This window comes from Rhinolophus ferrumequinum, chromosome 10, assembly GCF_004115265.2.
Source record: "Rhinolophus ferrumequinum isolate MPI-CBG mRhiFer1 chromosome 10, mRhiFer1_v1.p, whole genome shotgun sequence".
Taxonomy (NCBI): domain Eukaryota; kingdom Metazoa; phylum Chordata; class Mammalia; order Chiroptera; family Rhinolophidae; genus Rhinolophus; species Rhinolophus ferrumequinum.
In genome coordinates, this window is record NC_046293.1 from 34,049,208 (window position 1) to 34,064,078 (window position 14,871).

Below are 14,871 nucleotides of genomic sequence, written 5' to 3' on the forward strand. Positions count from 1 at the left end.
TCATGAAGAAAATTTAACAGGTTTAAATGTGTGTTTCAAGCAATCAGGTATCGAGGTGATCAGTTAAGACAATGAGTCAAACTGAAGGTAACAATCAGGCCCCACTCACTTTTTGTGATATTGCAAGCTAGGGGCAAAAACAGGCACGTAAGAATTTTCTTTTTCCTCACGGAATGGCAGTGGCTGAGAGTGAGGTGGATGCATTGCAGATGGGGGAATTGTCTCACTGCCAAGGAGCCCTAAACAAAAGGCTCCTGCCTCTTTATGGACCTGTGGGCCAGGAAGAAGGAGGGTAGAAAGGTACTGAGCCAAAGTAGAGAAAAGTGCCTCAGTTGAGACCCCTGATAAAGAGTCCTTCAAAGAAATGTGTTGGGCTAGAAATGCAGGCATGCATATGAGAATGTCTGTCCCAGATGGTCCTGTGTCCTTGACTGCAGTTCACTCCAGAAAATGAATGCACTGGCTGTGTGTAAGTATGGTGTGGGCAACACAGCTTCTCTCCATGAGTCCTGCCATGCAAAGCCTTGTCATCCCATTGTCTGTAGTCAGGCATAGGATCACTCACAGTTGTTTAGCACGGAGTCAGGCTCCTCAGTGTATGTACTTTGTAACAGAACTGCAAAATATATAAAGTGAAAATTTATAGACCTAAAGGAGAAATGGGCATATCATGTTAGGAGACTTTAACAGTTCTTTTCCTGTAATTAATAGAAGAATAGATAAAATGGCAGTGAGAATATACTTGTCCTAATAAACATGTTTATTTAGTACACTCCTGCCAACAACTATAAAACATACATCCTTTTGAAGGACTCATTAAAACCGGGCCATAAAACTAGTTCCAATACAAAATTAAAAGTCATACATGGTCTACTTTCTGATCATGACAGAATTAAATTAGAAAGAGATAAAAAGATGAGATAACATAAAGATACTAGTAAGTCCCCCATATATTTGAAAATTAACATACATACTTCTGAAAACACAGGGTTAAAGAATCACAAGGTAATTCAAAAATATTTTGAATTAAATGATAATAAAAGCGCAACATGTCACAATTTGTGGGAGTCACTCCTACTTCCATCCCTTGGTACCCAGATCCAAATATTCTAAATATGATACAATATCTAAATAGGGGAGAAATTGGTCACTGTCCGAAACATACACCACATTTTGTAAGATGGTACACAGCCTCCTTAGACATTGTCTGTGAGATGGTCCATAGCATGAGTCATATTAGGCCCTGCCAACTCTGGAAGGCAGCAGCTTCTAGATCATTTCTCTAACTTGATTTTTCTCCCAAGAAGCCATCACTAAATAGATTCTCCAACTCAACTTCCTCTTCACCAGATCTCAGATGTGCCGGCGGCCACTCCAACATAACCAGCAGAGGGAAAGTGTGACAGAGGGGAAGTTGGAGTGAAAAAGACACAGCCGTTAACTGGTGGTAGTTTAAAGGTCTTATTTTTGTAAATTTTACAAAAACATGTGACCATGTGGATATGTTGCTAAAGTGTTTCCTGGGACTTCAAAGGGCCTGTGCAAATGACAGGCCCAGAAGCTTCAAAACTGCTTATTCAATGAATTCAATAACTGAGTAAATGAAAACATGAATTGAATAAACTAATGAGTAAAGGGGTATCATAGGTATTAGAATTTTCTAGCTGAAGGACTTGAAAAGATCTGACCAAGTTGGCATGATAATTCAGTCTCTGGACCCCAGTTCAATACCCTTTTTATAGAATCACGCTTCAGTAATTAATAATGTCCAGGAAGTGGAGAAACAGCAAGCATAGATCCTTTTGGTGATATGTGTCCCTTCAAACTAAAGTTTAAAAAAAAAAAAAAGAATCTCTACTATATATAAGTTGTTCACCCTGTAAATCTTAATTTAAGGTTGTCAAATAATAACACCACCACCTACAAAGTTATTTTGCCAAAAATATTGAACCTGAATCTGAACAAGCTTCTAGGCTTAAATACCAATTTACAGGATTAAAAAAAAAATTATTCAATTTATTAAAAAAAAAAGAAAGAAAACATTTCACCCATTTCTCTTTTTTTCATTATCTCTTTACCCCCAAGAAAACTTCTAAGATATTTTTCACTAATCATTGTAATATCTAAGACTTTTTTGCCCCATACAACCACTTTTTGCCTCTTGTGGAGGCAGTATTATTCCCAGTGAGAATGAACACACTATATGATATGGTAAAGAATAATGCTCATTAATTCCATAAGCATATTTTGCTATCCCTTGGTCAAAAAAAATGTTGCATGTTGTAATATGATACCAATACGGTAAATAAGTCATTCTGTAAGTTCATAGATGGTGGTGCTGGCAGGAGCATGGAGGATAGGAAAGGTATATCTAGAATAAATGTCTATTTCAGGTAAGAACAAATAGCTGCATGCTCCATGATGGAAAGCACTGATAACTACACTTGACCTCTCAAAGCATTAACCGCCCTATCTCAGTCTTAACTTTTATAAGCGGTCCAGACAAAACAGTATCTTGAATGGATGCTAGTTAATCTCTTTTCTCAATTACACCACTGCTTTCTCAATGGGCTTCTACACAAAGTGGTTTTCATAGTAGGTATGGAGGTTATGCATTGAATCAATTGCCTGGCTTCCATCACTGCTGAGCGCTGAACAAATAATAGCAAAAGCCAATGTTGAGCCCTCAAAAGAAAACCATTTTCCATATCGATAATCGACTTGGTAGAAATTGATTACAATGGACTCACCAAATAAATACTAATACTCCATCCTTACTGTCCCCCTTTCTCCCACACAAAAGGTTGAAATCTTATTGATTGAAGACTATCTTGGGACCAATAGACTCTTGATTGCTTTTAATCTAATTTTTGATTGCATTATTTATCATGGAAAATTTCCCAAATATTGAAGCTGATTTTTTAATTCACGCATGGAAACCATGACTCTTAGGGAAGAAAGAAATAAATCTGTAAAAAAGACATAACAAAGGGCTTGTTTCCCCATATTTTCAAAATCCCAGAAACAAGATATTTCTTACAATTATAAATGTTAAGCATAATTAGATATGGCCTCTATTTCATCCCATGGTCTCCTTCTCAGTCTCCTGCTCATTCACAATGAACTTCAGTTCAATCAGCCTATATCTTTAGTTCTTCATATCATCAGGAATCTGACTGTGTATCCAAAATAATAAGTTTTCATGTAAAAATATAGTCTGTGACTTGTAATTACTCTCCTTTTAGGTTTAGGAATTCTTGAGTAATTAATGCCTTTGGATTCGTAATATCTGTTTTTGAATGCTTAAATCGAAACAAAGTAGAAAAGCAGGACTCAGTATTATCTAGATTTTTTTCTTTTTTTTGCTTAATGATAGTTGTTGAAAACAAGTTAAATCTGTTTTCCTTAAATGGTCTGAGAATAGGTTAGGGTACCCGCATTTATACTAGAACTCTGTCTTCCCCTGCCCTCACCCCTGAATGATTCAGCTAAACACCATGAAGGTTTAACATTAGGTAATAGAATGTCCTTCCCTAAAATAGCTGTAGCCCAAAAGGATGCTATGAGAGAATGAAGTCAAGGAATTAATAAGGAGATCTGCACAAAGCAACTTGATCAATTTCTGAGGAGAAATGTATGACAAAGCATGGACCAAGGTCACTTGTCTCTCCCTCTGAGAAGCATCTGGCAGAACTGGGCCAAGAGAGCCCAAGGGAAATGGGAGTTTGAAGCAATTAGTTAAATAATTCAGACCAGAAGGCACACTTGGGCTTGTCAAAGTCACCCATATGAGCAGAAGCAAAATCTAAATGTTTTTAATCTTGTTAGGGATTTATTAAATTATCTCCGGGACATACATACTGACATTGACTCACTATATAAAGGAAAAAATTTACTGCTGTAAAAATCCTCATGTACATATGTCATATTAACTAAATGTTCAATTTTCTTTCTATTTTATTTTGCCCAATAGATAGCTCCTTTCACCCACAAAAAAGGTACCACTAGTGTTCTTATATTCTATTTACAGCATTTGTAGTTCTATATTTCTAAAGTAATTTTCTCACTAAGCAGCATTAGTTTTCATCCAGAAGAAAAAAAAAATGTCAGTGTGGCTCACATGGATACAAAATAAAGGAGGAATGGAAAAGGAAATAGGATTACCCATACGCTTCAGGGAAATAAAAAGACTTCACAAGCTATAAAAAATCATTTTATTCACAGGGCACATTTCCAAGTTTTCTCCAAGTAAGGGAGGTAGAGAAATTGAGACTTACTGAACCTTCTCACTACCAGCCATAATTACAATGAACACACCAAAGAAAAAGACATGTTTTTACAGCAAACCTCCTCCCATGACATCGCATTTAGATTCTGTGGAAAGAAACAACTCGGCAGAACGAAGAAATAGGTACTGAACTTTCAAGTCACACTATATGAAGTACCAATTAAAGTTTTTCTTACCTGCTCCATTTTACTTGAAACTCTTTTTTAACCAAAAGAAGAAGACGAAGACGAAGACAAAAACAAAGACGAAGAAGAAGAAGAAAAGAAGAAAAAGAAGAGCACTGATTTTCTCTACATCTCCTGCCAGTGGAATGTGGCTTTATTAGAAAGAAGTATTTCCATGTACACTTCAAAGGTGATTTCATTTAATAGTATAATCTAAAATCTGTTCTAGAATTATTGTATTCATGGACTAGTAGTCAGGCTACACTGAGAAAGAATATTTGATTTCTCTATTTTTCTCTTATCTCCAGCCTTTGCAAATTTGCTCTTAAAAAACAGCTTGCACAATATGGGGAATAATATATAATGTGCAATAATTGAATTAGAGATCAAAGAGAAACTCTCTTTTTCAATGCTTTTCAGACCAACTATGCTGTATGGTAACTAGAATTCTAAAAATATTCCAGACCTTTTAAAAATTAGTCAATCTTTGTAATGGAGCTATCCTTGTCTGTTTTCCCCATCTTCATTCTAGTGTCTCTCACTCTGATGTACCCCAGTGGCCATCAATCACCCCAGATTGTGAATCCTGTATATTATGAAGGGAACTATGAACAAGAAAGCCCAAGGGATTGGTGCTTAAGAATGAATGAGAAACAAAAGCTAATTGATTCTTTGCTTCCATGAATGCTAGAATTCACAGGAAAAAACATTCTTAACCTATGCATCCTCTTGGAGGTATTCCCTAAGGTGCTCCTTCTGAGAAGGTTCTACTACTTCAACAAGGGATATTTACATACTATTATCAGATGTCTCCAAGGCCTATATGCTATTGTGCATTTATATAAAATAGTCACATTCACTACATTTATAAGAGTTCTTGCAGATGGTAAAGATACAACTTGGTTATATCTTGGAACAGATATACACAAGGAACAGACTTGGTTATACCTCTAAAGTGACCCAGACAGAGGAAGGAAATAGATAAGTGGGAGCCAAGCCAGAAAAAGTTAAGGCGCCCTCTGCCACCCCCTTCCAGGTCAGACGTCTTTCTGTTTTCAATAGGCATAAATAACACAAAGTGTGTGTGTGTGTGTGTGTGTGTGTGTGTGTGTGCGCGTGTGTATGTGTATACACTAGAACATAAGGGAGAAAATGCATCTAAGTCTGCTTACATCATAATTCATATAAAAGCCTCTTACTGAAGTAATTGTGGGAGAAGGGGACTAAAGCTTTTAAACTCTCACTATGCATCGCATAAGATGACCATGTTTCAAAGGGTCAAGTTCAAGGTGATACTTCTTACTATTGCTGCCTCATCACGACAGGAAATCTAAATAATCTTATTTTGGAAGTACTATGTGTCAAAATGGAAATGAAAAGGGGATATAAAAATGGGAGTGTTTGCATACTCAGGTTCAAATAGCAAGGAAAGCACAATGTGTAGGTGGGCAGGAAGGGGAGAAGTATTTAGACTGTGGGAGTCTTGGTAGGTAAATGGGCGCCCCTCTTCTGTTTTCTTCCCTAAGTGTCTCACAATCTGGCTCTCCCACTGCTTCCTCTAGCGTCTCTCATCATCAGTCATAACAACTGCATGACAGTATATTTCCTTTAAAATGTTTGAAAAGGTTCTATTTTGGGGCCTGCACTCAAGGACAAAAGCCTGTGTGCTCTCTGCTTAACTACCTTCTCAGATCCCTCCTAATGGTCCTTCACAATTAAAACGCTGATTTGTGTCTTTCTTTCTTTTTTCATTTTGGTTAAATCTTTCTTCATATTACAATTCTCCATTTCTCTTACTGTGCAGATAAAAACAGATATATCTGACTCCTGATTTTCTCTGCCCTAGATAAAACCACATCTGTAGGTGTTTATTGGTATCATGTGAAGCACACACTTTTAAAATGACAAATATCTGGAGAAAAATCTAATTACATAGAAGCAGAAAGAGACATGATCAATATATTTGGGTATGATTCTCTAAAATGCCTAGACAACTTTGCAACATTGATGTCCCACAGCTTCACAGGAAAGCAAAATCAGAAAAAAATTCAGAACAATGTATAGATTAACAAGAGCACAGAGGAGGTAGTAAATGAGTGGCCATAAACAAAATATAATTCCTCTTTTCTGCTTTAAAAAAATTATAGTTATGGGCTTTGGCTATCACACAAATGCTCACAGGTAACATAAGCCAATTTATAAGTTATTTTTTCCTTATTTGTTAGAGCTAGAAGAAATCAGAAATGCTGGCGCCAGAAGAAAATTAGAAAAAGGAAACAGAACCATATATTTTTTCCCTTATTTCAAAGACAAGCAGAGGTTTTGTTGTGTTTGAATGAGTTTTCCATTCATGCACTTGCTTCAGTCTGTCACCTCTAAGGTGTATGTAAAGAAATTCAAAAGACAAGACTAGGCTGAGGGTAGTACCCATAGTATCCATTTTCTTATGATAGGAAGAAAAAAGGCTATGCCAATTGTACATTCATATACGTATGTTTCCTTCCATGCACTCAACATAAATATCATGGCCTCACATTTGGGGGTTTATACACAGACACCCTAGGCTTCAGGGTTCCTTGGGCTTCATCTCCAGAGCTTTCAAAGAGGCTCTGTAAGAACTGGCGGAGTATGTGCTATCCCCCTACCTTCAAAGACTCAGAAAATCCATCTGAATGGGAGGAAAAGCCCCCCTTTTAATAATCACTGGCAGGGCCATAATTAGGTCAGGGTGACCAGAACTCTGTCACAGGACACCCAAATTTAGAGAGCACAAGAAAAAAATCAGCAAAAAAAACCCTGTTTAAGGCAGTGTAAAATTTTAAGCAAATTTCCACACCAGCTCTTTAGTCACAAGGCTACCAGCTCAGCCCCAGGCCAGTTTCACAGTATTGGATGGAGACAGAGAGTGCTGGGAACCCAAGGTCAAGGGAAGACACTTCTCTGGTCCTATGTGTGCTGAGAACTTGCGAGTCAAGTTGTCTCTCCTTTCCATTTGCCTAATCCTCTCCAGAGCACACAGCGGATTGAAGTTGCCAAAACTACTAGTCATATTTAGTTAATGGTTACTGCTGACCTCATCAGAAGCTTGATTTAAGTTGTAGGTGCCTGGACTTGTTTACTCAATTCCAGCCCTCATTTGTACCCACCAAAAGTCATGTAATCAGAGAGTCACCCTCTACATTGGGAAGATGAAGACATACAAAGCACAGTATTGCTTTCAGTCCTTATTTCTCCACATACTTGTTCTCAAGTTCCCACAAAAGTCCTTATAGCTTTGGTCTTTGGAACCCTACAAACATAAAACAGATATTACCTGGTTCTAGTGAAAAAGATTTCATTCAACACAAGAAGAATTTCCTAAAGTTTTCAGTAGACCGTGACATTTCTTCCACTTAGGTCCCTCCTCACAAGGGTTAGTCACTTAAAAGTTTCACAATGTCAATATTTTTAAACATGAAAATTAAAGCTGTAGCTGAGCGACTTTCCAAACAAAGAAATGAGAGATTGTACATAATAAAGTATACAACTACCAGAGTTGCTGACAAAAAGAAATGTTATTCATATTTCCATTTGGAATCATCTATAGGAATACTCCTGTAAAGCTTTTGATGGATCTAAGAATATTTTTGGCAAATTTAAAATCCTAAAGTTTCTTCAGTTATTTTCCAAGTAGATTTTTAAGCCATGTTGTCCATTGCTTCAGGTCCAATTTATATTTAACCTAAACAAAGTTTTTAGCCAAAAAAAGGGCATGAGACCTCACACAGCCAAATACACAGTATTGTCTAAACATCTGCCATTTTGGATCATTTACCTTTGCTAAAACAGCTAAAAGTGAGCTAAACAGAAACCAAATCCAGAAAGCACTCTTAAACTTCTCAAATTACTTGCCGTTTAGATGCACAATGTTATAGCAACGGGTGGTCAAATACTCTATATAAAGCTTATGTGTCTAATGTCCTCTTCCATATAAAAAGCTTTCATATGAAAAATTTTCTTTCTTATGGAACGACTTAATCCTTCACCTATCTTAACTTTACTGAAGTGTAATTAAAATTAAACAGAGGTCATCCTCATTCATGACCCTTCGCATCAATGCAATTCTCAAATTGGAGCTAATAAAGCTAATACAAAGTCTCATTAGGTACTCATTTTCAGTCCCATCCCCTCCTCTATTCTCCCCATTGAGCAACCTAATTTTTGTCACTAAAATAACTTTAGAAATTAGACTGATGTTAGAGGGTTATGTCCTCTCTTGGCAGATGTATCGAAAGTGATGAAATATTTCTTATTGCATGTGTCTACCGTAACCTAAATATCTTCTGAGCTGAATCTTAAGGGTCAATAATATTAAAATGTAATTGACCAAATTTGGCAAAGTATGAGGCACAATTCTGAAGGCCTCAATTTCAGAAAAACAAAATAAAACTATAAAAGTTTAGAATTCGATTTCTTAATAGTAATAGAATTTTCCAGAGTACTCTGCAAGACAATTGTAGAGAGATCCTCATTTAGGACACATGTATTTTAATAAAAAGAGAGATGCATAAGTTACTCTACACACATGCACACACACATACAAGCACCCACACTCACAGCCCTATGTTTAGATACATCTATTTAACCACAGAAAAGGAAATACATGTGGCATAACTATGAGTTGTCACTGTAAAATAATACCAAACTGTAATCTACTCTAAGAAAATATTCTCATTCAATTGGAGTCATACTTTGAATGACATAAGCACGTATGTGTACCCTTAAGTGAAGACAATCTGGAACAATCAAAATATCACTTTAGTCTAACCTGGGGTTTCTCAACTTTGGCACTATTGACATTTTAGACTGGGTAATTCTTCGTTGTGGGGGATCTGACCTGTGCATTGTGGATATTTGGCAGGATCCCTATCTAGATGCCAGTAGCACCGGCCAAATCTTGACAACCAAAAATGTTTCCAGACATTGCCAAATGTCACCAGCAGGGGGAGAGAGTCACCCCAGGTGAGAAGCTCTGGTTTAATTAAACACTATCAGTTTGGGATATTTCTGTTTTGCATTTCAAAAGCCACAAATTTATAGACTAAACATTATACAAATCTATTGCACAAATCTATCTGAGGAATCATAACAAGATGTAACATTTCCAGACAGCAATTTCAATGGAATTGTGATGCCTCGGCTTTATGGAGCTCATTAATTACATTTTAACAATTTTAACAATTAAAGCACTAATTCGAGTGACAGATGTTCTATTAACATTTGTACTTGTTTTTCGTTAGTCCTTTTATTATACTTTTGATAAAGTTTATAGGTAAAAATGTATTCCTTTTTAAGATAATTATTAAATAGCAATAGCTCAAAAGAGGAAATATATTCAGGATTGCACATATAGCGAATATTTAACACAGCTCACTCAATAGTACATTCTCACTACATTTTTGCTGCCGTATAGGATAAAAATAGCACATCAGTTCTGCAAAGAATCAATACTCAAATTCTTAACTTTCTTAGGATCAATATAATCTGTGTTATGTCAATCCGTCATATTTCTACTGCTGATTTCTATAATAACCTCAATAGTCCACCTTATTGAGAAATTGCCTATTCTAATGATGTAGGTTTTTTCCAAGGGCATTGTTATCTTGATAACTTTTAAAATCACTGACAAAAAACTGCCACCTATTTTAATCTATATTGTGTACTAATTTTCTACCATTAAAAATCAAACAACTTTTTGGCACAGTTTACCTACATTTTGGTGATACTTAAAAAAAATAAAGATAGTGATTTCTAGTGTCCCCTTTTAGATTAAGGCATTCCCAAAGCACAAAGACAATGAAAGGCTTCCTTTACTTTTCTCTTATATGTAAACACATCTGGCTGCTTGCAGTCTGTCAGTAGAGGGACTTTCTAAGTGGTCCCACCTGCTACTCAGAGAATAGATAGCTACTAATTCACCTCCCTTTCCTTGTATGGACCTGCCTTGCGTGACCATGCTCAACATAGGGTCCATTCATGAGATGCTAGGGAGAGTCAGAATGAATAAAACAATTCTGCTCATTTTGGGTAAGGATTTTGGGGGTAAGGCTTACATGTCATGCTGGTATAAGCATCATGAGCAGCAACCAATAAGCTGGCTTGTCTAATAGCAAAGTGTAGTGCGTAGTACATAATACATTTGTACCTCTCCAACACTGATTACAAATTTTTGAAATACCAGATCATGTGGGTTCAGCTTTCATAGTTGCATGGGAATGAGCTTTGTTTGAGAGAGAGAGAGAAAGAGAGAGAGAGAGAGACAGAGAGAGAGAACATGAATATGTATGAATATATGCACATTTGTAGGTGTGCATGTATGTGTATCTTTGAGTGAATATACCATGGTAGATAGAAATGGGATGAGTCTTCCAGTCTGTCTTCCAGAGACAAAGCTTTACATCATTGTGCTTTATCTCTGAACATTAAATGACGAAGACAATTATGTAAACAATTTGCAAATAAATAATGTACTCATCGTTATAGTCTTTGTGCACTAAAATAATAATAATGCAAACAGGCTTATATAATGCAGACCTAAAATTGAATTTTTGCCCTTAATTCTGAGGAGGAGGGAAAGTGGTTCATGTTATCCAGACTATGAATTGACACAGTCTAAATTCAACAATGCTTTTCATTGCCTAAGTACACAAGGGGAGGGAGCAATTCATTGCCTAAGTACACAAGGGGAGGGACGAAAGGGGAGGGAGCAATTCTTATTTAACATTTTTTAAATGGACGGGGACTATAGTTAACACAGACTTGGTTCAACAAATCATAATATCAGCTGTAGTGTTTTGTATCCTTATTACTCAGTAAGGGATTTTTTAAAATCTACCCCATCACCCACTCACTGCCCCTAAATAGGGCAAAAATAAATAATTTTTTAAAAACCTATGATTCTAATATCAGTCTTCATAAGGAGGTTTTTTTAATTAAGCCTGTTCGTATTGACAATCAGTAACACTTTTGCCCTGGCATTTCCTTTATTTTACCTTAATTCTTCAGCTTCAAAAACTAGAGCTCCATCTTGTTTGTGAACTGCACCTCCTTGATTTAAACCATGTAAATGTGCTTTACCAAAATCATTTCATCAAACTGCTACTAGTTGCAAATACATAATGTGCTATAAAACATTTCATAGAATGTTTCAATTCCCATTTGTCCTCCAAGCCAACATTAAAAGTAGAGTTTCCCTTGGGGTTGTTGCCTCCAGGTGTCCCATGCAAATCCATGAAACGACTTGAACACTTCCTTTTGCAGTCACGTAGAAAACCTAACAAAAATACCCTGGCTTAGTTCTTTCTTTATCCACTGTCCCTAGGAAGTGGGCTGGAGTGAGGTGTCCTCACACGGGTCTAGCTGCATTCTCAGTGCCCCAATTTTATGAAGATACCAGAGTTGGAGAAATTCCTCCGGCATGGCGTGGAAGCCAGAAAAGGGCAAGACATTATCATAGTAGTGGTGGCTGATGGGCTGCTCACGCGTATTTACAGAGAAGGGCCAGAAGCCATAGATGGCCACCTCCTCACAGAGGCCCAGGGCCGCGCTCACCAGAAAGAGTCCTGTGGACAGGCGTTTGGCATGAATTCCCCTACTTTTCCAGAACTTTCCAATGCTACGCAGAAAGTTGGGATTAGCAAAGAGCACTGTTTGATTGGCACCGACGTCTGACAGTGTATAATAAACTCGGAGGGATGGCTCTGTTCCTGTCTTCATGGAAAACGCAGGCATGTAGATGTAACTGTGGTTATAGATTTTCATGTTGTCCACAAATGTCTTTCTGGACCAGAGCAGGTTCTGAAACCTATTAAAGTGAAAAAGAGGCTCAATTAAACCTGGAGAAAAGAAATTCATCAATACCTACTCTACTGTTCTTCTGATGGTCTTGATAGCTCCCATCACCTCAGCAAGAAAAGAAAAAAAAAAACATGAAAAACACTTCATTTGTATTTAAAATCCTCCTTGACCTTACCAATTATCTCTCATCATGTAGCTTGGCTTTCCCCCACCTCAACATTCTAAACTCAGGTTAGGATTCCTTCTGAACTAAAGTGCATTGTGCATTTTGTTCTCTTCCAGAATTTATTTGCCTGGAATGTAAACATGGTTTAATATTCACAAATTCAAAAGGTTTTTGGTTATTGGATAGGATTTTGATAAAAGCTACTTGTGTAGTCTGTCATAAGGACTGGGTTCCTCATTTGCAATCAAAAGAAGCTCTTTAAAATACTTCTTCCCATTGAAATTCTATGATTCTACAAGTAGGTATTTTAATCAATATTACATGGGGGAAAAAATTGTTACTATTATAAAATGATGCTAAGAGTTGCGCCTATTGCTTGTGCCTTCTTACCTATCTATATTCTTTCACTTTGGAATATATAAAGTGAAAGTTCAAATATATTCAACTAAAAATAATGGGATACTTCCTATGTGTCAGATATTGGGGAATTCAAATTTTATGACCCAATTTTTGGTCTCAAGAAATTCAAGTTCACTTGTGGAAACAAAAATATAAATGAGTACAATAAAACATTCTAAATGCAACAGTTGGTATTTGTATAAAGAAATATGAAATACAGATGAAAAAATAATTCCATCTTGGGAAAGGACATGGAGTCCAAGAAAGCTACAGAGAGGAGATGATATTTAAATACACGTTCTCAGATAACCAGGAGTGGAATTGCTGGGTCATAAGGTAGTTCCATTTCCAGGTTTTTGAGATACCTCCATACTGATTTCCATAGTGGCTGCACCAATCTGCAATCCCACCAGCAGTGCATGAGGAATCCCTTTTCTCCACATCCTCGCCAGCACTTGTTGTTTGTTGATGTATTGATGATAGCCATTCTGACCAGGGTGAGGTAGTATCTCATTGTGGTTTTTATTTGCATTTCTCTATAATGATTAGTGATGTTGACCATTTTTCATATGTGTTTTGGCCATCTGTATGTCCTCTTTAGAGAAATGTCTCTTTATGTCTTCTGCCCGTTTTTTAATTGGTTGTGGTTTTTTTTTTTTTTTGGTGTTCAGTTGAATGAGTTTTTTCAATAAATTTTGGATATTAACCCCTTATCAGATGTATCACTGGCAAATATCTTCTCCCATTCAGTAGGATGCCTTTTTGTTTTATTGACGGTTTCCTCTGCTGTGAAAAAAGCTTTTTAGTGGTGTAATCCTACATGTTTATTTTTTTTCTTTTGCTTCCCTTACCTGAGGGGATATATCAGTAAAAACATTATGAAAGGTAATGTCTGCAAATTTACTTCCTATATTTTCTTCTAGAGTTTTATGGTTTCAGATCTTACATTTAAGTCTTTAATCTATTTTGAATTTATTCTTGTACATGGTGTAAGGAGGTGGTCCAGCTTCATTTTTTTGCATGTGTCTGTCCAGGTTTCCCAGCACTATTTATTGAATAGACTGTCTTTAACCCCCCCCCCCCCCCGTAAATTCTTGCTTCCATTATTATAGATTGAATGACCATATACTCGTAGGCACGGTTTTATTTCTGGGCTCTCTATTTGAAATGCCCATCAATAGACAATTGGATAAAGAAACTGTGGTATATTTATACAATGGAGAATTACTCAGCCATAAAGAAGAATGAAATATTACCATTTCCAACAACATGGATGGACCTAGAGAATATTATACTAAGTGAAATAAGTCAGACAGAGAAAGACAAATACCATATAATCTCACTTATATGTGGAATCTAAACAACAGAATAAATGAACAAACGAAACAGAAATAGACTCAGAGATATAGGGAAAAAAACTAACTGTTGCTAGATGGTAGGGGTTTGGGCATGGGGAGAAGATAAAGGGATTAGAAAGTACAAATCAGTAGTCACAATATAGCCATAGAGATGTGAAATACAGTTTGGTGAATATAATCAATAATGCAAATATTTTGTAGGGGGTCAGATGGGCACTTGTTTTATTAGGGAGACCACTTCATGGTGTAGATGCCTGATCACTGAGCTGTACACCTGAAGCTGGAGCTGAATAATATGGAATGTCAACTATAATTATATATATACATATATATATATATATATATGTATACATATATATATATGTATATATATATATGTATATATATATATACATATATATATATGTATATATATATATATATGTATATATATAGTCACGGGACGTGGAGTACAGCATAGGGCATAGAGTCAATGGAGCTGTAACAGCTATATACGATGTCAGAGGAGTAGTAGATTGGGGAAGGGGAAATATCACTTTGTGAGGGGTGTAAATGTCTACTACATTGTTTTGTACACCGGAAACCAATAAAAAATTAAGAAATACTCAGAAAAATAAATATGTTAAATAACTGTACTAAAACCATTTTTACACAGCTCTA

The 14,871-nt window shown here is 36.4% G+C and overlaps 1 protein-coding gene across 3 annotated transcripts in view; it reads right to left on the reverse strand.

Moving 5' to 3' along the window:
* Window positions 1–214: 214 nt before the first annotated feature.
* ST8SIA1 (ST8 alpha-N-acetyl-neuraminide alpha-2,8-sialyltransferase 1) overlaps window positions 215–14,871 on the reverse strand; it is a 146,865-nt gene continuing 132,208 nt past the window's right edge. For all 3 annotated transcript variants that reach the window (XM_033117715.1, XM_033117717.1, XM_033117716.1), the window contains one exon: window positions 215–12,295. In XM_033117715.1, coding sequence (XP_032973606.1) covers window positions 11,809–12,295 — 487 coding nt within the window. In that variant the 3' untranslated portion in view covers window positions 215–11,808. The remainder of the gene's footprint in view (window positions 12,296–14,871) is intronic.